The sequence below is a fragment of the Suricata suricatta genome, chromosome 5 (assembly GCF_006229205.1).
Source record: "Suricata suricatta isolate VVHF042 chromosome 5, meerkat_22Aug2017_6uvM2_HiC, whole genome shotgun sequence".
Classification (NCBI taxonomy): Eukaryota; Metazoa; Chordata; class Mammalia; order Carnivora; family Herpestidae; genus Suricata; species Suricata suricatta.
The window spans coordinates 131,466,958-131,494,263 of NC_043704.1; the positions used below are offsets into that span (position 1 = coordinate 131,466,958).

At 39.7% G+C, this 27,306-nt stretch overlaps 1 protein-coding gene and 1 pseudogene across 2 annotated transcripts in view; both read right to left on the reverse strand.

Moving 5' to 3' along the window:
- The window catches only part of TBC1D5 (TBC1 domain family member 5), a 486,227-nt gene that overhangs the window by 221,294 nt on the left and 237,627 nt on the right, over nt 1-27,306 (reverse strand). For both annotated transcript variants that reach the window (XM_029940340.1, XM_029940339.1), the window contains 5 exons: nt 25,335-25,443; nt 23,768-23,857; nt 23,599-23,673; nt 22,125-22,192; nt 573-675 (listed from right to left, as the gene is read on the reverse strand). In XM_029940340.1, coding sequence (XP_029796200.1) covers nt 573-675; nt 22,125-22,192; nt 23,599-23,673; nt 23,768-23,857; nt 25,335-25,443 — 445 coding nt within the window. The remainder of the gene's footprint in view (nt 1-572; nt 676-22,124; nt 22,193-23,598; nt 23,674-23,767; nt 23,858-25,334; nt 25,444-27,306) is intronic.
- Nucleotides 4,728-8,525, reverse strand: LOC115292506 (annotated as a pseudogene).

Below are 27,306 nucleotides of genomic sequence, written 5' to 3' on the forward strand. Positions count from 1 at the left end.
CAAGATACTTCTTTATATATTAAATAACTAATTCACATTTCAGTGAGAGCAAAACATAGTTCAATAATCTTCTTTCCTTTAGGAGTAGGATGAATCCAATACCTACATAGCAAAGAGTATCATAAATTTCTAAACATTTACAGGAACTTTCTGAAGTCATATTACCAGTAAATTTTAAAGAGTGGAAGGACACTTGTTTATTTTTTACACGGCAGGTCACATATCTATGAATGCTGTCTTTATAAACACTATTTATACATACAGCTCTGAAAAGTTTTATTACTAGATTGGCTTCAAAGATGCTGTTTATAAACAAACTCCCAAAAGTTGAAAGAAAAGATTGAACGCCTTACAGAAGACAATTTGGTGGAATGTCTTATAATCAGGAAGAAGCATATGCGCTTCAATGAGCTTACTTTTCTCACCATGCAGCTGACAAGCAGCTCTCTGATTGCTTTACTATTATGATACAACTTTGGATACAATAAAGGCTACATTATTGCTCTATCATTTGTCAAGCTGTATAGAAAATTTTGAGTCAATGGATGCCACCTGTACGATATTTTCATTACCTGTTTATAAAGCAACTGCTCGTTCTCTCTGGCATAACAGAAAAGAACATCTGTAAGAATTTTTCTCACATTTTCTTGTTGGAAAAACTGCATTTCAGGAAACCTGAAGAAAGAAAACACAGGATTAAAACGGACTCGCACAATTCCAAGAATTACCTCAAACTCTCATCTTGAAGAGGCATCAAGGGCTACTTTGTATGTTAGTACAAGTGTGTATTTGCCACGCAACTAACTTACGCCACTGGTGGGACTGATAATGGTAAGGAAAAAAGAGTGAAGAAGGGGAAACCATTCTATCACAGAGGGAAATGATACCTTCCCACATCTCAATATTTCAAACGTCTCCATATGCTTCAAGTCCTCACACGGTGGATACAACAGTTCTTCAGCAAAATGAATCCTAGCCTGTATATTTAGGGTTTTAGCCCATTTGGTTTTTAGGACTAGAATGTAATTTTGGATGCACCAGCTTTTTGAAGAAATCACTATCTTCTTTTAATGCAAATATCGGGATTTAAATTATTATACATGACCACACTGTTAGTTTTGTCTGATTAAAATGTAGACTTCAAATGGAACAAGTCAGTCAGTATCGCTTAAGTGCTCTCTGGATCAAAAATTCTGCCAGGGGCTCTGAGGTAATGTAGAGCAGAAAAGGGGCACAGTATCCACTCGAAAGGAGCTTACACAGTTGTTTTTAATGCAAGGAATATACAACAGCACAATCCAAAGAACAAATATATAGACATCTACTACGCAATGAATATATAAGGGAAGAAACAGCATTCCTAGAAGTTAACTGTCAAGTAGGTTCAATCACAAAAGGTCTGAAGAAGGATTTGTAGGAGAGGAGAAGGACTATCAGTGGGAAAAAAAAACCAAATCAGAAGGACAGATGTAGGCATAGAAGGCAATGAGCATTCTAAGGGCACAGCACAGTACGGTACTCAGTATGAGAAAGAAAAGCACTCCCATGAAGGACTGCCAGTTGAGAGAAAGACAAGAAGACAGAAGAAAAGGCGGGGCAGGTCTGGAAAGAGCTCTGAATGCTGAATTTACAAATGAAGAAAAACCACCAAGTGACTCTACATTTCTGGAAATGTAAGTAACAAAGAAAATCATATCTGAGTAATTTTAAGTGGGAAAAAGCCCTGAAAGAGGAGAGAGAACAGGAAGGAACAAGAGGGCATTATAACGAAGTGGAAAAATAACAAACCTGAGAAGAAAAGCCTGCATTCAAGTTTATGTTGCGTCATTACAAGCTCCATGATCTTGAGTACGTGACTGCTTAACCGCCTCACCTATTAGTGGAGATAATAATACTGATCTTCTGACCAAGATGAGATGTTAAAGCGCTAGAAACAGGGCCTGGCAAGCAGGAAATGTGCAGGAATAGAGGTGATCGTTAGTCCTGGAGCACTGGTACTTCAGGTGACAGAGAAGAGAATTAGAAGTCTCTGGAACCGAAGAGTAAACGGACACAAGAGGTTGAACCCAAGGCATGGAGGCACAGGATTGTCAAAACAGAAAAATACTCCTTAATGAGTCTTTTAAAGAGCAAAAACGGTTGTTTTACTTCGTATTATAATGGCTCACCGCCTTTTTCTGGAGACTTCTGGTGTTTTATGCTTCATTCGGATCCTTTTCTGCCTCCCTGTGAGAGTTCTAACTTTCTCCCCAGTCCAGGCTGGCTTTCTGGGTTAACTATACTAGTGGTTTGTGAAGCATCTTACTTCTTACCCTAGTTTTTATAATAAATGAAAGCCTGTTTTATCTTCATCCGTTCATATGACTTTTGCTTGAAATTCCCTTTGATGTACAACTGTCCCCAGACACATATATTTGTTTTTTTTCTCTTGCAAAAAGGAGGCCTCTATTTTTGGATGCCAGTAATAAAAAACCCATGGGGGCACAAGATTACCTCGCATCTGTGCATAAATCTTTATCTGATGACCCCTCTGGACAGTGCCTACTCAGGCAAGCAAGTGTGACTAGGCACAAATGACCTTAGCTCCTAAAGAAGAGAAAAATTAACCTGAAAGTAGATTCAGGGCAAGAATGTTAGGTCCCAGAAGCCACAGGTGTTTCAAAAAGACGTCAAATGCACTGAAGTAAGAAAGAAACAAACACATTTTAAATGACTTCTTTGGGACAAAGGAAGGTTGATAAAGCCCTTAGAAAGTCAAATATCCCAAATTAAAGTAATCAGGATGAAAGACATGCAAGTAGTTAAGATAAAGTACTAAAGAGAAATTTCTTGGGAAACCTTAGTCACTTAGTCACAGATGAATCCTTCTGAGAAGTGAAATTATTTCCCCTTCTTCCTCGTTTGAGGACTTAAATCTAGCCCTGTCTTTCTTTTTTAAATTGAGGAATAACCGACATTGAACATTATATTGGTTTCAGGTGTAAAACATAATGACACGATATTTGTATACACTGTGGAATGATCACCACAATAAGTCTAGTTACCATCCTAGTCAGGTCTTCAAATAGGCTTCCAGCCCCATGATTTAGATCATATGGCTTCACGATTTTGCACAGCCCCTTCCTTAACTAATCTTTGGAAATTTTCCATACACAATGGGTCACCCAAACTCTGTGTGGCCGACGTAATCTGAAATGATTTTGAGAGAAAGTACTCAAAACTCACTTTGTAACAAATACCTATGAACTATATAGTAAGAGTTTAATATCTGACTACTAAAAATGTAAATTATATTACATACCAATTCATAGTTTCATTTAAATGCATACTAACCACTTGCAAGATTAAAAACAAGAGAGCTACAAGAATTAAATTGCAGGTAGATAATTTAAATTACCCACTTTTAGCAAATAACCAATCAACTAAAAATGTGTATTAGGCAGACACAGCATATCTACGCAACAGCACACAATCTACAACCCTAAAGTGCCAATTTATGAAGTTTCATGATACCCTTTTTAAAAAAGTAAGACTTGTTCTCTAAATTCTGATGGTTTCATAGCACCAAATAAGTAAGGTAGAAAGATGTAGAAAAGTTTTTTTTTTAATGTTTTATTTATTTTTGATACAGAGAGAGACAGAGCATGAGAGGGGGAGGGGCAGAGAGAAGGAGACACAGAACTGAAGCAGGCTCCAGGCTCTGAACTAGCTGTCAGCACAGAGCCTGACGCGGGGCTCGAACCCACGGACGTGAGATCTGACCTGAGCTGAAGCCAGAGACTTAACCGACTGAGCCACCCAGGCGCCCCGAAAAGTTTTTTAAAAGATATAAAAGTTTAGGCCATTTAAGAAGTTTGGAAAAGAATTTCTATTCAGAGAAGTTTTAAGCTCAAGAAGTCTTTGGAGATTATTCAGTCTAACTCAGAAGGTCACAGGTAAAGATTCTGAGACACGGTGATTAATCCCTGCTCCCACAAAACCAACCATTTCACTCGTCAATTATAAATGAGTCAGAGATGCATATTTAGGTTAAATCCCATGAGTTCAGAGTTACCAAGAAGAACCTAGCTCAAAAGGCTGATGAATACACCTGAGGAGTAACATAGTTCTTACAACAAATATTTGATTGTCTGATTATCAGGCTTCAAACCAGAAAACGTAACACCATCTACAGGAATCAGAAATAAGACGGAGAAAAGGGGCACCTGGTGGCTCAATCGGTTAAGTGTCTGACTTCGGCACAGGTCATGATCTCATGGTCTATGCGTTCCAGCCCTTTATCGGGCTCTGTGCTGACAGCTCAGAGCCTGGAGACTGCTTCAGATTCTGTGTCTCCCTCTCTCTCTCTCTGCCTCTCCCCCTCTCACACGGTCTCTCTCCATCTCTCAAAAATAAATGTTAAATTTTTTTTAATTTAAAAATATAAGAGGGAGAAAAGTACAGTGAGTAGCTTTCCTAGGAATAGTAACAATCAGTTTTTGATGATAGAATTTAAGTTTCAAAACCGCTTCCCTGCCATTCATTACACTTCTCTGCTTTCTTTTACCCAATGCCATCTGGTGTTGATTCAGAAGAGGTAAAGTCGTTTGAACATCGTTCTAACCCAAATATTATTGGAAATTGCCTCCAGGGGCAATTTTACTTTTGAAACAATAATAAAAATCACAGAATACAGGCCCAAAGTGGGCCTTTTTTTCATGGAAAAAAAAAAAAGAAATGGTAGTAACTTCAGTAAAGATGAGGTAGAGGAAACAAGAATTAAAACTGTAGACGTTTATAAATTAATACAAGCCAAATATCTGATAGGCAAATAAAAGGGAAAAACAATTCTCACTAAATAGGGACTGAGGATAAGTTTTGTTATTATCAGAAAATGCAAGTCCAAGAGAAGTAACTTCTGCATTTGGCCAGGAAATGGGAGGGAAACAGAAATGTGAGAGTGGAACTCTGGTATGGATAAAACCAAAGAGAAAGTCATAGTCACGTATTCCATGATGAAATTTAGACAATATAGTCTAAAATTTTTCTTTTACTTTTTTTTTTTTTTTTTTTTTTTTTTTTTTTTACTGTATCCCAGACTTCTTTAAGAACAAAGTGGGGAGTGATGAGGGGATTAAAAACAAGAGCATCCTTGAACTTCATCTTCCCTCTAACGGGTTCCCCCCAAACCCTCTGCCCACACGCCCTGTCCTTTATGTTCCCAAATTCATTCCCAGTGAATGCAGGATGTAGTCCCAAAGCCCTGGTACAAACCCCACGTTCTCTTCTTAGCTCTCCCCCTGCCTCTGGCCCCCCTTCCTGGGAAGGGCAGGCGCCACAGTTCAAATGCATGGGAGAGCCCCAGAGCGGTGGGAAAGGCTTCATCCTCAGGCAATGGGAAAGAGGAGCACAGGGCAGTGAAGTACGGGCCCCTCTAGCCTGGGGCACCAAAATGTGGCCCTGATGCCACAGGAAAGCATACTGGCGCCCTTAAGAAAGGGGACCCAGAAGCCTCAGAATCTCCTACCGAATAGTCACTGCTCGATGATTTGCTGTTCTGGCGATCTGGGGCACTGCAGGGGCACGTCCTCCAGGCTGTCTCTCCCTCAGTTCTTCATACCTGTTTACTTCTTCTTTGGGGCCTGCACAAGGGCCTCTGCTCTGCCTATATCCTGTCGATTTTCGGGACTCTCAGCTACCTCCACCTCCTTCTGCAGCAGGGGCCACAGCTTACAAGTTCTTGAAACTGAGCTGCAGAGCCTCAGCACAACAGATGGTCATCTGGCTAAACACCTTCCAAAGGAGAACCCCCTGGGTGAGCCCCACATTGGCCTAAGTACCTCCCAGAGCGATCCTCTTCTGTTTCAGGAGCTTGGAGAATTGTTACAGGTCCTTCTTTCTAATAGTTTATTGTCAAATTGGTCTCCATATAACACCCAGTGCTTCTCCTCACAAGTGCCCCCCACTCCATGACCATCACCTCCTTACCCCCTCTCCCTCCCCACTTCATCCCTCAGTTCGTTTCCAGTATTCAATGGTCTCTCATGATTTGTGTCCCTCTCTCTCCCCAGCCTTTTTCCCCCTTCCCCTCCCTATGGTCCTCTGTTAGGTTTGTCCTGTTAGACCTATGAATGCAAACATATGGTATCTGTCCTTCTCTGCCTGACTTATTTCGCTTAGCATGACACCCTCGAGGTCCATCCACTTTGCTACAAATGGCCAGATTTCATTCTTTCTCACTGCCATGTAATACTCCATTGTGAATATATACCACATCTTCTTGATCCACTCATCAGGTGATGGACATTTAGGCTCTTTCCAGGATTTGGCTATTGTAGAAAGTGCCACTATGAACATTGGGCACTTGTATCTGCATGTGCTCCTATGTATCTGCATTTCTGTATCCCTTGGGTAAATCCCTAGCAGTGCTATTGCTAGGTCATAGGGGAGTTCTATGGATAGTGTTTTGAGGAACCTCCACACTGTTTTCCAGAGCGGCTGCACCAGTTTACATTCCCACCAGCAGTGTAGGAGGGTGTCTGTTTCTCCACATCCTCGCCAGCATCTATAGTCTCCTGACTTGTTCATGTTAGCCACTCTGACTGGTGTGAGGTGGTATCTCAGTGTGGTTACAGGTCTTTCTACAGAGCTCTGGTGTCCTATAACTCTTCAGGGTTTTACTCTGGCTTCTTCTTATTCTGGCTTCACAGCCCCAGGTGAGGCAGCACAGGGCTCAGGGGAGACTCTGCCCCCACCCCCGGAGTTACTTTCTACCCCAGCTCCCCATTCACACTCCAGGTGACAGGTCTCCAGGACACCTTGGGGCACCAGGGCACTAGCCCCACTGGAACCTGGGGTCCAAAGTAGCGATCCTACCCAGCAGAACTCAGTTGGTGGGGTGGAGGAACCCCTCACACCTCAGAGCCTGGCCCAACCCCCAGGATTCCTGAACCACCAGGAGGGCTTGGAAGCTCAGCAGGGTCTAAGGGTCAACCCAGCCAGGCTTGGCGATCCCAGGCCCGTCGCCTCCACCACCTAGCCAGGGCTGAAAGGCCAAGATGAGAGCAAGATGTCACGCCAAGAGGAAAAGGGACACCCAAGCTGTGGACATGGAGAAATGAGGGCTCTCCAAGGGACTCTAAGATTTTTCTTGGTGGAAAAAAAAGTATTTAAGTTATAACTTAACTGATAAAGATTTAAAATAAAGCAGTTTCTCTTTCGAAATGGGTAAATCAACTTATAATCAAAGTTTACGTACTGAAAATTAATATCAAGAGATATAAAACTCTGGTGTGTGTTTTGTTCTGCATTTTGAAATAACCCAAAATTTGTAGGCACTACAGTTTACATTATATGACTTTAAAAATCTATTATTATAGAAAACTCAAACATTTCTAGAGAATAGACCATAGTAGACTCAATATATCCATCACTCAGTTTCACTGTCAATCAATTATTGTTTTATATATTCCTCCCTCAATTCTGCATTCTGAAACAAATGTGAGATGTACATCTATAAATATTGTGGTATGTATCTCTAAGAAAAGAGCTTTCTAAAAAAATAACCATGTACTATTCTGACAGCACAAATAATAAAAGTAATAATCCATTAAATAAATCAAATATCCAGTCAATGTGCTAATTTCCCTACTTTTCAGTTTGTTCAAAGTCACAATCCAAGAAATGTCTACACACTACAATTTGTTGATATATCTCTTTAGATTTTTTTAGTGTATAGATTTATTCTTTCCCCAACACCCTCCTCCCTGTATCTCTCTCTCTACAACGCATTTGTAAAGAAGCCAGGTTATTTACTGTGTAGAAACTACCCATATTCTGAATTTTACTTATTGCTTCTCTATTTTGTTATTTAACACATGCCTCTTCCTCCTCCTATAGATCTTATAAACTGGTAGTTAGGTCTAGAGACTTCATCAAATTCAAGTTCAATTTTCAACAAAATTCTTCACGGGGTGGTATTGATGGCTTTAGCTTATGTTAACAAATTCTTTGACACTCCTCTTATGAAAAGGTGGAGGAATCTAACTTCTCTCCATTTGAATATGTACTAACCTTAGTGACTAGCTTCTCACAAAGTGAAGCTGACACACAACTTCTGCCAGGCTCTCTGTGTGGACACAATCCAGGTGCCTGATGCATATAAGTAGAAAGATACTCAACAGGGCAATGGTCTGTCATAAACAGACAGACACAACTCAGGCACCATGCCACTCCTAAGTCAAGTAGCTACATGGAAGGGCCATAGAAGTGTTCTAGTCACAGCTGCAGAGAAGGTCTTCACTCAGAGCCAACTTCAAGAGCCTGACAGGGGAGTGAGCAAGACTTCACATGATTCTAGCCCCTGACTTTTAAGCAAGGTTGGCCAATACTATGTGGAACAGAGACAAACCCTCCGGCTCAGCCCTGCCCAAGTCATAGATTCATCAACAAAATAAATGCTGTTGTTTTACGCTTTGGGGTGGTTTACGATGCAGCAATAGATATCTCGTATAGTTGGTACTGTGTACCTTGATCAGGTTGCACATATTAGCTTATTTCTTTTTATGATGCTAGCAACCACTGATGATCATTGCCTAGATCAATTAATTCATTAGAGATTGTAAATAGTAAAACTATAATTGTCATTTATCCTTTTTTATCCGAAAGCCATTTATAATGAAAAATTTCCCTTCATCAATTTTGTTATCATACTGAAGCAAGGTCAGCATAATTTTGAAAAATCTCGTTGACTCCCATTACTTTACATTAGTTTGTGGATACTTGTGGACATCTAAGATCTATGAATGACAGAATAGCCACTAATTCTGTCACAAAAGCAACTTACAAAAACCAGACTGTTCTACATGCCTTTTGGGTATCTTCTCATTGGACTGCAGTATCTGGGAATGAATCAAGAAGTAACAGCTACACACCAACTTTAGAGCCCTAAGAACCAGGAATCCAGGTGCCTGATGCATATAAGTAGAAAGATACGCAACAGGGCAATGGTCTGTCATAAACAGACAGACAATGAGGAGAAGCCAGGCAAATTTCTGGGCTCTCTATAATGAAGAATTACTCAGACAACAGACAAAAAATATATATATTTCCTAAGCAAAAAAAGGGTTAAGAAAAGAGTGAAATGATAAAGGGCTTTGTCACTGCATTATAGTACATAATTAGGTAATTAGAAGTATTAAAACAGACAAAGCATTGGGCCCAGATGAATTACTAAAGATGCAAGTATTCAATAAGATGCCCCAGGGGAAAAAATAAAGCCCTTGGTGAAGGTTTATAATCATGCAGTAGGACAGAGAAGCACAGAAGGACTTGAAGGAACAATAACTGATGTTATGCCCATACTTCAAAAACAGGATTTCAAAACAAGCATTCATCCAAAATTTAAAATGAGCTGATGGAAACTCCCTAGAATACTATTAGACACCAAAATAACGATAATACCTTCTTCTGGTTTATTGTTTTATTAGAGAAAAAGTAGAAAATCAAGCAAAAACCATGAAGAGGAACAATTTCACATAGAATGAAAGAAGGCATACTTTTTTGTCCTGTGCTCCGTGTTTTGGTTGATGACTGCACCACTCTCCCATTCAACCAAATCTGCCTTCTCCTCTTTCCAGGCACACAGCTGGATTTAATTTCCCAGCTTCTTTCTCAGTTTAGTTGTAGACATGTGACTGAGCACTAGCCAAAGAAATGAGAGTAGAAGCGATGTATGAATGACCACAAAAGTCAACCTTCACATCCACTTCAATCGGGCCCCATACACATTTCCCCTTCCAGCTGGATAGAAGGGGGAAAGGTTATCCAAGAGGCCTGGGAAGCTACCTATGGACTGTAATGGCATTAAACATACATCTGCAAATTCTTATTTATTTATTTATTTATTTATTTATTTATTTGTTGACTATAATTATACTTAATCTTAGCCAAAAGGCTAAGACGTGATTAATGAATATAATTTATTACCAAATTGGCTTACATACAACACCCAGTGCTCATTCCAACAAGTGCCCTCCTCAATGCCCATCGTGGATTGCTTGGTCTGGGCGAAGTCTTCTCTGGAGACACACTTAAGCAGCCTTATGGAAAAACCCACATGGAGAGGAACCAACATGGATCCTCCAGCCCTAGTCAAGCCTTCAAATGACTGCACCTCCACTTGCTATCTGGCTGCAATTTCAACCCAGAACCTTCCAGCTAAGCTCTTCTCAAACTACTGATGAGCACCAACTATGACATAAATGATCATTGTTCCAAGTCACTAGGTTTGGGTTACCATATTTTGCAGCAATCGATAACTAATACAGGTTTTGATATCTGATTCTGGGATGTTATTAAAAAAACCATAAAACACATGGTAGGAGTGTCCATGGGACTGGACATAAGATGGAAGGAGCTTGGGTACAGCACCAGTGAAAGATTAAAGGATGTGCAAAAGGCTGCTGGCAAAAGACAGCCCATGAGGCGGCTGCCAGTGAGGCTTAAATGAAAGTAATGAAAAAATTATAAGAAAAATCGAGGAAGAAGTTTATTGTATAGCAGCAACACGGCAGCTTCTAGTTATATGGAGAACTGAAAATGTACCACGTAAGCTGGATGACCTAGCTAAGGAGTTATCCAGGCAGAGTGTTGAAGGTGCTGCCTGATTTATACTTGTTGCTTGTGGCAGAATTAAAGAGGAGAGAAGCGAAAGGAAGAACTGCCAAACATAAAGGTTCTAGGACGTGCTGGGTTTGAAAATAGAACTTCTCATTCTCAGCCTCTTTATTCAGCAAGTGATGCTAACGTTAAGACAGTGTTTCTGGGCAAAGATCAAATCTAAAACAGAGTAAAAAAAAAAAAAAAAAAAAAAAAAAAAAGGTCTAAAGATGAAACCGAGGGAGTCGGTGTAAGACCTTTTGTTAAGATCTCAGAAAGCTCTAAAGCGGTGCCCCAGAGAGCCCTTCTGTGAGAGGGGATGCCCCGACGCCTGTAAAGATGTAAAAGCAAGCCTCACAGAGCCTTCAGCAGCGAGAGGTCAGGGATGCTGCTGCACGTCCATACCACGCATGAGGGCCTCTCACAACAAAGAACTGGTCCAAAATGTCAATGCCTCGAGGCTGAGAAACTCCACATTAGAGTATACAAGCCCAGAGGGTACAAGCTGTATTTATTTGCCCTCTGCCCCTTTCTGAGGAAGACTTACGATAACTCGCCAGGGCTTCCATCTCCTGTTCCCTCCACAGAGTGCTCTGCATATGCAAAGGACTCGCTTAATGTTTCTTGAACTGAAAAGTGTGCCGCCCTGGGCAAACCACATTAACATAACATATTACAGAGTTGTGGGAAGACTAGGAGGCCCACTCTGGCCGTTAACGAATTATATTTTCTTAAGTTGTATTTTTTTCTTAGTTTCAACTTTCCAGATTTGCAAAATAAGAAGATTTAATTAGGGGACTACCCAGAACACAAATGCCTATTATGGGCGCCAGATACAAAACATAAGAATGAAGCACTAAAGAAACATAAACAACATAAGATACAAAGCATGAGAACCAGGCACTCAAGAAAATCTAGTACAGATAACAGACATTTTACAGATATTTTTAAAGAGAGACAATTACAATGAACTGTACATGACCAGTAAAAGAACAAAACAGGCACTATTTTCTTTATCAGGGCCTTCAACTTCTAGGACAGCAGCTAGGGCATAGTAATTTCCCAAGTAGTATTTGTTGAATGAGTTAATGAACCCACAAACCTATCAACAAGCCAATGAAAGATAAAAATGAAATCTATAGACTCAGGGACTGGAGGTGAGCAGGTGAAGCCTAAAGAAGCTGGGCCAGAGTTGTGTCATTGTTCCTCCAATGAATAACAACAAGAGCAACACACAGCTTTCATAGGCCATAAATTGAAGGTGAACACTGATTTTAAAAAGGAAAGGGGGGAAAAAAGTAGAAATCTGTTGTGATGACAACAGTCAGAATCCGGTCAAGAAGAGAGCAGAAATCTCCAAGAGTCTAAGATGGAAGGTGGGGATTTGAAATCACCACACAAGCTAGACGATGCAGCAGAAGGGTTAGGATGACAGGAAACATCAAGGAACGCATAGTGGGGACAGGGTGGTGAGGCTGGAGTTTCAGGAGATGGTGGCTGTCACCATCTAAGTAGACATTTTCATCACAGTTTCTGTCTGGTTCCCCAATGCTCTGAGTTACCTAGCAAGCCCTCTAGCCCACTGTCTCCCTGCCTCAAAAAAAAAAAAAATAAATAAAATAAAATAAAATAAATAAAGAACTCTCTACTCATACCATAAAGGTGAAAAATTAGAGAAAAAAGAACTATACAGGTAGAAAGATGTGTGCACTTTACACGCAAGAGTTTGTAACAACTGAAAACACAGACTTTATTTTGCAGTTTTTCAATAATTAAAACATTTTAAAGTAATCCAAACCATTTACCCCTGAAGTACCAAGGTGGCTTCAACCGTGAATCTGTGAATTTAAGTTCTGAAAAGATCACATTACACTTCTAAACAGGTTGTGCCTAGTAGGAATATTGTAGGATGAGCTATTTATTGACCACCGAGCAGACTTTACTTTTGAACCTTATTATAATTAATATGTGAACCCACAACCATAAATAGTGTGGAAAAATCTGGTTCAATTTAGAACAGGGAGGATCTTAAAACCAAAACCTCTGCTGGTCAGCAGCTCATGACAAAATAGCTCTACTGTCGCTGCAGGAGCCACTGCTCCCAAGGTCCAAGGTCAGGAGCACTGGATGCTAGCTGAAGCACTCTGGCTGTACTGTACGTTCCGCAGCACAAACACCTATGTTTTCACTCAAGTACTAAAGAACTTTTTTCAAATTAAAAAAAAAAATCCCATAAATTAGAATGAATGTGCGGTAAGAGTCTGCATGCCTAAATGAAACAGAAATGGGAAAAATACCATGTTAAAAACAAGAGCGGTAGAGGAAAATACAGACTTCCAAATATGTATATGCTACGATGATAACAATAAAATATTTTGTTTTTACCTTAACTGTTGTCAAATGAGGCAGGACTACAGGCCATTTGACAAGAAGAATTGTTTCTTGTATTCCTGAAAATCTGTTTTCCCCTCTTTAATATTTTAGAAACACACGCGCAGGGTGCCGACAGCTCTCAGAGAGCGGCTGTGTTGTCCTCCCACCTCCCCGGCTGCGAACCTGTGCATATGCGAGGGCTGGTGGCGCCGCGCTAGCCCGCTCTGCCTGCGCCGAGGAAAACCACAACGCCCGCCACATCCACTCATTCATGCGCGCCTGCAGTCCACCTCGAGGAGACCGAAAATATCAATACAAGCTGCTATTTTGGTGTGATCACACGAACATGGCAGCTTGTGTGGTTTTTTTTTCTCCTTAACATTTTAACACTGGGCAGATTGTCTGCATTAACACAAACCAAAATCAATTCTGCTCTGAAACTGCTTGTAAGATCTTCCTTCCCCTAAGGAGTTTTTTTTTTTTTAATTTAAGGAAAAAATGGGCTTAGAGGAAAACCATATGAAAGAGATCAGCATTTAAGACATCTTCACTTCGTAACGCGTGGCAATCAACGTTCGGGCCAGACGACTGGCAGTTATTCCCCTCAAAGTGGGAACTTTTGGAGAGGATGGACTTTAAGAAAAATTTTAAAAACCAACAAATTCACTCTGTAGAATCACTTCTGTGTGTCGTTAATATAGGAACAATTTTCAAGTAGTCTAATTTCAAGCTGCCCACTACAATGTAAGGTAATAACTAAATTCAACCAAAAACTCAGATGAGACTTGTAAATGGTGAAAATTCATGGAGGTACCCCTACAGGCAGAGGAAGGAAATGAAAGTATTTAAGCACAGACCATGACTCAAAATTCACCATGAATAAAAAATAAAATGCAGACATTCCTATCATATATAAATATGTAACAATGAATTTGCTACACAACACTGTCCAGTAAAACATTTTATAATAAAAACATTTTACATCTGTGTTGCACCATCCAACAGCCGTCAGCTCTTGAAAAATGACGACTGTAAATGAAGGCTTAATTTTTAACTTATATAACTGAATGTGCCTGTGACTACCAAAGTGGACAACACATGTCTCTACCGTTTTAAAAAGAGAATTTTAGTAATTATGGATGAATCTGCAAATTAAATTATAAGATAAAAAATACTGAGAAGACAAAGTCTACTTATAAACATTTGTGTCTAAGGCTTGATCCATACATAAACTATAACCAAAAGGAAGCACTAAAGTGAGAAAGTTGAATTCTTTTTTAAAATTAAAAAATTTTTTCTTTAATGTTTATTTTTGAGAGAGAGAGAGAGAGAGACAGATGCAAGCAGGGGAGGTGCAGAGAGGGAGATACAGACTCTGAAACAGGCTCCAGGCTCAGAGCTGTCAGCACAGAGCCTGATGCGAGGCTTGAACTCAGGATGGCAAGATCACGACCTGAGCCAAAGTCAGACGCTTAACTGACTGAGCCACCCAGGCACCCCAAGAAAGTTGAATTCTTAAAGATCTAATCATATCATGGAGATTCACAGAGGAAAGAATGTAATGAAGCATTGAGTCCAACTGCCTGGGTGCTAGTGCAGTAACTCTGCAGTAACCGGAAACATAAGACCAAAACTTGAAGATGCTCACTAACATATCCAAGAGGCAATCAGATAAACTATGAACACAGTCAAAATCACAGAGGTGATAGCTAAAGAATTGTAATCATTTAATTCAAGAGAAAGGAAGAATGCAGCTAAAGAAAAAAGGATACTGTTTGGCAATAGCTTATAAATATGTTAATTTGCAAATGATATTATTTTCACTACAAATATACTTTTAGAATAGACCTTGATAGGCCAAATAACAGACTTCCTTGGCATCTAATGCAGAAGTGATATTTTATTCTGAACTCAATATTTCCCATTATTTTAAATAAAACTGTATTTCCTTCAATGTTACAGCCTTTGAAGCATGGCAAAATTGGTTCAGAATGGACGATTCAAGCTCTGAATTAGAAACGTTGTAACTTGAAAGTTTCTTGATTTACCTTTTGATTATCAGTTTTTTCAGTAATAAAAACAAGAACAGTAACAACCTCATTAGGGTGAGATAAGGAACAATTAATTAATTAAAATGAATACAAAACCCTTTGAGGCAAAAAAAGGGGGTTAATAGAATAAAGGAATATTAAAACTAGTTGAAGAGGAGATAATATTTAATACAGTGACATATTCAGATCAAACAAATTCAATAATGATGGCAACAACACGGCTTATGAGACAAAATTATCTTATTTAAACTCGATCTAGAAGGCTAGTAACAGTATTTTTTTGAAGTGTACTTATGTCTCTGAAGACTAAGGACGTTAAAGATTGTTCCTACTAAAGTTGAGCAATACTGATCATGAGTGATAAGATTCACAATCAATGAGACTTTATTAAGCATCAACTTGACTCTGCAGCTACACAAAAACGAGATTAGGTCCGTGCCCTCCAAGGGCTTACCAACAGGTTTGAAAGAGGAGACCTGGGCCAACCCCAGAGCTCTCATACGTACTGTTTCCATTATAGCACCAGTAATATTGCACAGTAACTTCTGCTTGGCTGCTTTCTCTATCAGACTTTGAGATTCTTAAGAGTTCATGCCATATTTATCTTGGCATCTCCAGTGCCTGGCACCCTGAGATTAATATAAATGTATTAAATACACTGGAAAATTAAATCCACTGACAGGTCTAAGTTAATATAGGACTCAACAAAAATAAGGTCATCAAAAAGTTATTAAGAAGTTCTACTATAACACAGAATAGACACAAAGACTGGAAAATACTCTATGAAGAAGGTGATGATGAACTCAGGCCTTTAAAAACGAAGTTTCAGGGACGCCTGGGTGGCTCAGACGATTAAGCGTCTGACTTCGCTCAGGTCATGATCTCACAATTCGTGGGTTCGAGCCCCGCATCAGGCTTTGTGCTGCCAGCTCCGAGCCTCCTAGAGTCTGTCTTCAGATTCTGTGTCTCCCTCTCTCTCTGACACTCCCCTGCTCATGCTGTCTTTCTCTCTCTCAAAAAGAAAATAAAAACATTAAAAAAAAAATGAAGTTTCAGGAATCCAAAAAGGAGCAATGCGGAGAAGCAGCATTTCAGCAGAGGAGAATCAAGTAATGCAAAGCCTGGAAAATGGAAAGCACAAAATGCATTCAGGAAATAATGCCAGAGCACTGGTCTAAAACAGAACTACAGAAGGACTTCAGGTTTCTGGTGCTGCATCTAAGGAACCTGAACATCAATACTCCATGCTAAGAACAAATAAAAAGCTGAGCAGACTGAAAAACCAACAACCCTTCTTGGATCTATGAGGGCAGGGAGGATACAGGGCAACCAGACGGGCAAAAATGGGGAGTCATAACCTAACCAGAGCAGAACTCATAAGTAAAACCCTGACAGGAACCAGTATAGGATAGGAAAGCCTGAACTATACTTAACTAATTGCTGGGTGGACAAACTCTGAGAGTCAAATACTCCAAGGAACCCAAGGATAGGAAGCCCCCTACGCTGAATACCTCCAAGAGCTTGACCAGGCTTCCACAGTAAATAAAAAGATCTCCTTGGCTTCCCATGGGAAGAGGCAGGTAGGAAGAAGGAGCCATTCTGAACATAGCATTCTGTTCTAAATCAAATTGGCCTTCAGGGAAGACCAGTTAACCAGAGCCTAATCTGCTGGGGTATTATTATTAGACCCTAAATGATGGAGGGGAAAGGAAATACCCAACTCCAGTCCACTTTAACCATTCTGTCCCATTTAAGGAGGTGGGGAGAATTAGACACAGAACAAGAAGAACTCCCTACATGAATGTCAGACACCAAACCACAGATCTAGGAAGCTCAGAGAACACAGGCAGGGTAAAGGCCAAAGAGCCATGCCAAGGCATACCATCTTCAAACTACAGAAAACCAAAGAACATGAAGGAAGAATGTAAGAAGGAGTAAGTAAAAACTTTTAGTTTTTTTTAAATTTTCAATTGATATAACAGTTACCAGTTGTTTAAAATAGGAATACCAACAATGTATTCGACCATGTGTGCTTTTGTGTGCATACATACATGTACAAACATACGTAGGTATGAATATGCGTCTATATAAGTGAAATGAATAGCAGCAATGTTACAAAGGATAGGAGGGACGAATTAAGATTGCTTTGTTGTTATAAAGTGCTCACACTGTTGGTGAAGTGGTATAGTGTTATTAGAAAGTGGATTTGAACTGCCTCAAATGCAAATTGCAAAAGTTAAGGCAACCACTAAAAAAAGTAAAAGAAGTATAACTGGTATGCTAAGAAAGGAAACGAAATAATATAAAATACTCAGTTAAAACTATGAAAGGCAGAAAAAGAGTGGAAGACAATAAAAGGAACAAGGAATAAGGTAACAAATAGAAAATAATAACAAATATGAGATAATAAGCCAACTGTATCAATAATCACTTTAAATGTCAACGGTCTAAATGTGCCAACAGAAGATAGAGATGATCAAAGCCGATCAAAAACAGGACCCAACTATATATGCTGCCCAGAAGGAACCTACTTTAAATATAAAGACACATTTTAGGGGTCCCTGGGTGGTTCAGTCGGTTAAGCAACTCTTGATTTTGGCTCAGGTCATGATCTCACAGTTCATGGAATCGAGCCCCACATCAGGGCTTTGGGCTGACAGTGCAGAGCCTGCTTGGGATATTCTCTCTCTCTCCCCCTCCCCTCTACGTGCAAGCGCGCGGGCGCGCGCGCGCGCGCGCACACACACACACACACACACACACACACACACACTTTCTCTCTCTCTCTTTCTTTCTCTCAAAATAAATAGATTTTGAATATAAAGACACACTTAGATTGAAAGTAAATATATGAAGAAAAATATATCATGCCGACGCTAATTAGAAGATTTTTTAAAGGGCATCACCTAATGATAAAGGGGTCAATTCTCCAAGAAGATCTATCAATCCTTAACATGTAACCACTAAACAACAGAGCATCAAACTGTGTGAAGCAAAAACTAATAAAATTGCAATGAGAAATTTAAAAACCCACTATCACGGTTAGCAAGTGCAACACCCCTCCATCAGAAATGGACAGATCTGGCAGGCTGAAAATCAGAAGGATATAGGTAAGCTCAACGTCATAAATCTACTGAATATGCTGGTATCTATGTACTCCTTCAACCAACAACAACAGAATACACAATCTTCTCAAACCCGCCTGGAACATTCACCAAGAAGGACCACATTCTGGACCCCAAAACACACCTTAACCAATGTGGCAGAGGGAGAATTGTGCAAAGTCTGCTCTCAGGCCACAATGGAGTTACACCAGACATCAGTAACAGAGAGCGGGAAAACTCTGAAAGAGCAGTGTCTGTGTGTCCGGGGGTCTGGGTAAGTCCGTCCTTCCTCAGACCACAAAGAGTCATAGGAGGCTTTAGATTCAGCAAGTAGCAACACTCGAAGTGTGCTTTGAGAAAATAAGGCTGAACATGGATTCAACCGGTGGAGAAAGAGAAAGGATCTGAGGAGAAAATTAACAAGGGAGAGACTCTGGGTCAGAGGTGAAAAAGGACCTAACACAGAGCAGTGAAAATGGAAGAGAACTTATTGAATATGATAAAACCACATCAAATGACCCCCTAATCCATAATTAAAAATACAAACTGCATGTCCTCAACCTATCTACTCCTAAGCATCTTTAGTCTAAGGCACTAACACTACTTAATTGGAACACAAGACTCCTAGCTACTTTCCCAGCTCCCATGTGGACCCCTATTCACCCCACTGCACAGCAGCCACAAGGATCATTCTAGACACCACACCTCTGCTCAATATCCTCCAATGGCTTCTCATCGCAACTGCAATAAAACCCAAACTCAATACTATGGTCTATAGGGCTGCTTGGCCAGCATCCACCTTCTCTCAGATTTCCCCTCTTAAATCATTTGCTTCCAGCCATACCTGCCCCCCTTCAGTTTCTCAAAATATTGAGCCATTCACTAAGGGACTTTGCACTAACTGTTCCCTCAGCCTGGAATATTCTTCCCCTAGATCTTCACAGGGCTGGCTTTAAAAAATTTTTCACATCTCAGCTCAAACGACGTCTTCTTAGAGATGCCTTTTGTAATCACTGTTCCTAAAACAGCCATCCCTCTCACGATCTTATCACCCTGCTTTATTCCTTCACAGCCACTGCCACCCTCTACAGTCATCTTTATCTACACGTGCTGATTGTCTCACCCCGCCCCCACCCCCCAACGCTAAAATGTATATCCCGTGAAAGCAGGACCTTGTCTGTCTTATTCACCACTCCATCCAAACAATGCAAAGGATAAGCCTGGTACATAGCAGACATTCAGTAAACATATATTTCAAAAAACAAAATTCTTATCACAGATGCTAGCGAATGAGTAACACTACATAACATTCACTGAGCTGTATTTCTTCCTTTCTTCCCCTATGGCACAATGAGGTGCTTTGCAGACTGGATTGAAAACCTTGGATTTTAGGTCATGTGGTGCCTTATAAAAAGAGCATATTACCTAAAGCAGTAAAATTATTCAAGCTATTCGGTTTTTATCATTAGGCAATTTGGGGGCTTAAAGTGAGATTGACAGTCTTTCCTTAGAAGCTAAGTCACTTGCCATAGACTTTATGTAGAGATGGCAAGAGGAGACTGACTCTAAATGTGGAGGAGAAGCATGGGAGAGCCTTCTGGGGAAGAAGATACGCAGCCCCCTCCCTTCCATGCTGTGAACTCGAGGGTCCCCTGCCTGCCATCCCTGAATCTTGGGTTTGCAAACTGAATTCAAATGTACCAGTGGAGACCAATTATAAGCAAGAAAAAGTCAGCCATATATGTGTTACACACACAACATACACACACACTTTTATATGAAAAATATATAGAAAATATAAAACCAAATAGTTCTAAGAATCCAGTGTTCGAGAAATAACACTGTCCCACACGGCAAAGCAGAAATGTTTGCGGTAAGTTACCAAAATCATCGACAGGCTCTCAGTGCCACGTCCTGTGTGGTTTGCCTGTCTGAACTCTGTTTTCCCCTTCTCCTGTTTGTTTGGTCTTTTAGCCGACGTGGCTGACAGGGCCTCTTGAGAGCGTGACTCTGCTCCAGCACAGGTGCCTCTGTTTTCATTTGGTAACAGTAGAAAGACTGATCATAATCCTTCTTATTAGCCACTTAGAGATGAAGACGTCCAAGTTGCTAAGATAACTGCCTAGCAATTTTTTTTTAAAAGGGTTACCTTTACTGCTTGGTCAGCAATACCATGTATTTTGTTATTAAGAGGCCTGCTTACTGCCACTGATTATACAGTTACTTAAAGTACTGGTGAGGGGATTCATTCTTTTGTTTCTTCCGGTAAATATTTGAGTGTCTCCTGTGCACCAATATAATGGCAATCTACCTTCTGAAACTACATACTAGAGATGAAGCACGGACACCCAGCTCCTCTGCGAGTAGTATCCCTATCATTGGTTACTGTTCGGTTACCTGGATAACTCAGCTCACCAAAGTGACCCCATACCTCTCACTCTCCAACCTGCCATCACTGCCAGTTACGTTCAGCTCTGTCACTCTGAACCCATGATTCTGCTCCACTGTTTCCTTCCTCCCTCCCTTCCTTTCTTCTGTTTTTAAAGTAAGCTCTAGACCCAACATGGGGCTTGAACTCACAACCCTGAGATCAAGAGTTGCATGTTCTATTGACTGAGCCAACCAGGCATCCCTCCACTGATTTTCATTTTAAAACAGAAAATGTGGGGCACTTGGGTGGCTCAGTCAGTTGAGCGTACGGCTTCAGCTCAGGTCATGATCTCACAGTTTGTGGGTTCGAGCCCGCACAGGGCTCTGTGCTGACCGCCAGCTCGGAGCCTAGAGCCTGTTCGGATTCTGTGTCTCCCTCTCGTTCCGACCCTTCCCTGCTCGCACGGTCTCTGTCTCTCAAAAATAAATTAAAAAACAATACAAAAATTTAAAAAAAAAAAACAGAAAATGTGATTTGTCCAATATGTAGTATAACCTTAATAGCAGTCTGTGTCATCTGATTATTCTGTGTTTGGGACCTAGAAAGAGAGAGATGTCAGAAAGCCAGAGGCCTTGACCTTGTTTTGTAACAGGTCTAGCAGAAGCTGAACTAGCAGTGGGGCAGACAGGCAAAGCTGCAGAAGGATGGGGAAGAAGGCTCCAGGGACACACATGACTCTGCAAATGCGTGGTGTACCCTAGATCCCAATGGTTAAATTAAATTCACTAACATTTATGTAATTGTTTACAGTTTAAGTGTAAACATATCTAAAAACCACCATTACAACATACACTTACTAATCTACAACAATCCTTTGAGGCGGTTAACTATTATTCCCATTTTACAGAAAAGGATACTGAGGAAGAAAACCATTAGTTGAAAGCAATCTGCCTAGGATTATAATGTCCGTTGCTAGAACTTATCCCAGGATCTTTCTACACAAATTCCATGTACTCCTCACTACATGATCCAGAAAAATGAAGCCTAATGTATAAAGGTTACGGATATTAACTGTGTGCTAAGTAAACAACTCTTTCACATGGGAAATACTAAGTAGACGGAGAGAAGAGTTTGTTTGCAATCCTGAATGATTTACAGAGAGAGAAATAAGGAGCGTAAAAATAATAGTTGTCATTTAAAAAGTAATTTGGTTAGAAAGGGATTCAAAGGTGTAAAGCAGGAGACAAATCTGTCTAGGGATACTAGTATTATGACTACATAACATAACCTTAAACAGAAGCACATGACTTCAAATCAGAAGCACATGGCTTCACAATTGTTGAAAACTGAAAGGTGTATTAAATATTATTTTAAGATTATCAACATTATAATTTATTTTGAAAAAGAGAAAAGAGTATTCTATATATTAGAATAGAAAATAATCGTTACTATCAAAAATGGCCAAAAACACTTTGTTCTTAACACAAGGAAAATACTGCATTCAATTAGAACTTCTCTATAGATTTTGTATTTTACTAAAATTACAAAGAGGTAACATCAATTTGTATTCCTGAAAGTTCTACATACGTTCTTTTGACATCTTGTTCAATCATTGATCGAAGTTCTTTATCTTGAAAGAATTTGTTCCAAAGACTCTGAAATAAAGAAAACAACCTATTTAAAGTAATCTTACAGCTTTGCTTGACTTTTATGATATCAATTTAACAATTTAAATGATCACATTTATCCTTCTCTGAATTATTATTTCACATTGCAAAGCAAACCTGAAATTGGAATAAAAATATTAAAAACTAGTTTAATCTCAGAAACACATTCTTATACTAACATCAATTTTTCAAGTGATACACAGTATACAATGTGTATTTAGAATTTTTATATTATCTATATAAAATGAATGATAGCCTTACTGCCATACATCCATCCACTATGTCCCTTAGAACAACAAAAAGGTCTGCTTGGGTTGCAACAGGGCCAGGGACCAACTGGTCTCAACTGGAACCTCACCTGAGTTCCCAATGCACTAAGAAAGGCACATGAGTTTTTATACAAAGCTTGGTTTTATGATCAAACAGATTTTTTAATACTGTTTAAAATGTGAATTTAAGTAAAGTTTTAAAACTTACTTAATATTTTATGCACTTATACTATAGACTATAGACTATATTATAACAACTATATGTATCAGAAAAAAAGAGAAACACTAATATTCAGTATTAGCTGGAAAATACTTTCTGTTAGCAGGGAAACAGGAATTAAGAAGAGCAACTGAAGAAGATAGACAATACCTCTAAGGCAGTAATTATTCTTAGTCTTCACTGGAATATGAGTGGAGACAGGCTAATCTTTTTCACTATGTTTAAAAACTTAATTTTGTCTTTAACTTTTTTTTAATGTTTATTTATTTTTGAGAGAGACAGACAGAGCACAAGCAGGGGAGGGGCAGAGAGAGAGGGAGACACAGAATCTGAAGCACGCTCCAGGCTCTGAGCTGTCAGCACACAGCCCGATGCGAGGCTCAAACTCATGACTGTGAGATCATGACCTGAGCCGAAGTCAGACCTGAGCCGAAGTCAGACCTGAGTCGAAGTCAGACGCCTAACCAACTGAACCACCCAGGTGCCCCTCTTTAAAAAACTTAATAGTTACCTTTCTTCTTGGAATTAGACCCACCCAGTGAACCCGTATCTATTGTTACCATAAAGAGAGGCTCTTCTAGCCTCCCCACTGCCCACTACAAGCTGGATAAAACAGTCCTGTCCTTCTCTTTGTGTTTTTCTGTTTTACCCTGCGTTCTCATGGTCCCCTGGGACTCCTCCTCCACTGTGCCATTCAGAAATATAGATCATAAACCTCCTACCACACAGGCTGAATACAGCATGGAGTAATTTCCATCAGGCTTTAGTTCACATAGGATACAGAGTAAAAGAAAAAAAATCAGTTGGCATGAAATAACATTGCTTTCATGGTGATTGATAACCAGTCTCATAAGCATATTCTTATGCGCAAAAGAAGTCGAGATATGAATAAAGATGAACTTTACCCCTTCATCCTGTGAAAGGGGATTATTGATCATCAGATCTTGCTGGCCAACAACCTTCCTCGGGTTTGTGATGTGCTGGCAAAGAGTGAAAACACACACAAAGATCAGAGGTTATTGGACTTTAAAGCATACATAAGAAAACAATTACATTAATTAAAGTACAACTTACTATTTCTTTAACGTTGCTATACCATGCTCTTAATTCTTTAATTCTACTTATCCACTGACTTTTATCTTGAGGAAGAACACAAAGAAATAGCTGTCAAGGGAAAAAAAAAAAAAAAGGAAACTTTTGTAACAATCATAACAAGTAACATGTTCAAACTATGCCAAACAGAGTCACCTGAAAATTGAAAGAGATATTCATAGTCATGGTATTTCATATTCATATCATTCCAATTCCCAATAACGTATATTTGGGAATGTTTAAGAAATATATATATTTGGATCATTTAAAAAGTGAATAAGGGCCAAAAAAAAACCAAAAAACAACCCAAGATTGCAAAAGCTACACCACAGAATTCAAACAACCTCCCCTCCAGAATTACATTAAAAATGAACAAGAAGAATTCACTGAGGTTCCGGTATAATTCCCATTTTACAGTCTCATGTTAATAAACTACTGACAGACGCGAAGCCCAATCACTCATCTCGGGGTTTAGGATCTGTCTGACGCCCGGCAGGTAAAGGGCAGAGGAGAACCACCTCAGGGCACAGCAGAAATGGAATCTGCAACTGGCAATCAGCTTATGAAAATAACAAGCATTCTTAAAAAGACGAATTTGATTTAATTTAGCTTAATACAAGATTAAAATACATCTAGATTTGAGTTTATTTTTAGCAAACAAATGATACTGAAAGTTAAACAACAAGGAATGGGCGGGGCGCGGATATTTGTATACAAATATTCTAGCAGCAGGTCTCCTGCCTTGACTGCCTGCATCTAACAGAAGAAAAATGTACTTTAATTATTAAATCTAAATTATTAAATCTAAAACTGTCTAATACATCATGTGTTTCTTACTGTCCTTACTTGCACAGACTCTGTATGCTCAATTTATGCAGATAAAAACCTAAAAAACTTTCAGTAGAAGTCATTTCAGAAATAAGTCTAAACCCGAATTCATTTGCGAGAACAAAAAGAGACAATATTTCCACGTAATTAAAAAGATAACTACAGATTATTACTAGTTTTGGTAATCAGTGGCCCTTCCTCTTTGGAGACTGACCTAATTTTCTTCCACTTCTCTTTCTTGCTGCCCTTCACTGTATGTTTCTAGTAAAGAGAAAAAAAAAAAGAAAGGAAGGAAGAAAAGACAACACATTAAAAGAAAAATCTCTTCCACCTGCTGTTTGTGCAGTGAAAAGGGAGGGTGTCTCAATGACACTGGATACAACAGGAACCTGGAAGTAAATCCGCCTCTGCTCCTGCACAGCTCGGAGGATTTCTGCAAAAGCCTCTGGGGAATGTAAAGGTGTTGCTTTGAATTCCGCACCATCAAATGAGATGAAAGAATAGTTATTTCAAATGACTCCTTTACCGTCACTTATTCGGGACTAAGGTGGTTCAACCTTATTAGTAAATGTCCTATGAAAGATAAACATGGATGGCCAAAAAACGGAGAGTAAGTCTCCTGGAAAATTCCGTGCTCCCCTGCATGGGTAATCTCCCAGGGCATCAGGTAATGTGTTGATATACTGCAACCACAAACTGTAAATAAATATTTTCTTCTTACCTTCCAGCAAATGCTGCGGAACCTGCTGCTTCTCAGCTGCCCATTAATCCCCTTCTGCCTTATTGTTGCCAAGTAATTGTTGTTTACAAATAGTTCTTCCCATTCTTTCCTGTATGCAAGAAACCAAAAGCATGGGGATCCTTTTGTTAAAATTCTCTGCTTGGAGAGGAGTGCTACGGGAAATTAATTTTAAATAAGTCTAAGAAATGCAACTTTTAAAACGTATATATTTAGTTGTGTACTGTTTCTGAACGCATGGCTGTCTTTTTGGACACAGTTCTTCTGTAGATTTAATGAATATGTAGATCGCTATAATTATGCCAGCTACTGAAATTCATAATGTCTACGGAGGCTATTCCATTTCCTCTAAAATGTTGGTAGTGCAGTTCAGTGAAACAAGAAAAAAAAATGAATAGTAATCTAAGTATATGACTGCTTTAGCCACTGACAAAGTGGCTGCAAAAATACACAACGGAAAAGGTACTGTGGATCATATTAGCTTCTCACATGAAATATCTGTTTAAATGGACCCACTTCTCTTTAGTGTCAGGCTGGGGAGTTAAATATAATAGAAGACTACTTTCTTTAACTTTTAGTGCTATTTACTACTGAAATCTCTGCAACTTCTTTCTACATGATCAGTTTTAAAATTTTAACAGGTGCAGGCAAATTTGAAAAAAAACATCAAAAAATTAAAAAGCCTCACTGTAAAAACTGTTAAAGGCAAGCTTGAGTACCTTGCAGTACCTATGGCTGAGTAGATAAACAACTGAAATATGCCTCCTAGGCACGCAGACACCAGGGGCCTAACACCTGTGCCTCATTAATATACAAGTAAATCTGCTCTACTGGGAAACAATTGGAAATTAATTGTCCCAAACCATTTACTGAGTTTGAATAAAGAAAGTAGACCTACATTCCCTGCATCTTGTACCAAGCTAAACATCAAGAATCATTTGTCCACAGTTGAGGCTACTGAGCACCGCTTTATGAAATTTCTGATTTCATAATGCCACAGTAAACTTACAATTTTAATTTTATTATCAAAGCTGAAACCCTGGCAAGCTCTTCAGTGAGCCTTCCTCAAAAAAAAGTCTTTAAAAGCCTCAATCATCCTCTTACACGTGCATTCAGTGGTCACTGGCCAGACTCTACTCATTTTGAGAAAGGACACCCTTGCACACTCTGGTCGTAGAGCCAGTAATGCAACTGACTACAGACCTACAGTTAAAAAAAACCTGACTGTGCGGTATCTTCTGCAGAGTTTTCCAGAAGAGTGAACAAGGCAATGACACCTTCCTGACTGCCTCAAGCAGGAGACCTTTCAGTTCAGCCCTGCAGCAGTAACCCCCTCTCCCCCCAGCCTTCTCTAGGAAGGGCTAGTGGCTAAGGATGCCAGAGGAGACCAGCATTCCAATCCTGTACTAGAAGAAATGCATTCCTACCGCCATCCATGAAAATTTCTTCCTCTCAACACTCCATGCATAAGAGAAAGTCCTATTTCATTTTCATTTTCATTTGTATCATTAGTGAAAGCGAAAATCTGTCATGGTTTTGAGTCACTTTATTTCTTTTTAAAAACTTCCTTTCTTGTCCTTCACCTATTTTAAGCACCATAGGATAGTGGTTAAGAGAATGAATTGCAGGGGTGCCTGGGTGGCTCAGCAACTTCAGCTCAGGTCATGACCTCACAGTTTGTGGGTTCGAGCCCCACATGAGGCCCTGCACTGACAGCTCAGAGCCTAGAGCCTGCTTCAGATTCTGGGTTTCCCTCTCTCTCTGCCCCTCCCTAGCTCACACTGTCTCTCAAAACTAAATAAACATTAAAAAAAAGAGAGAGAGAGAGAGGGAGAGAGAGAGAATGGATTGCAGAACCACACTCATGGGATAAAAAGAGAGCCATCCATGCATTCACAGAAACAGTACACAATTTACTACCTACTTCCTAGCTGTGAAAGCATGGTCAAGTTCC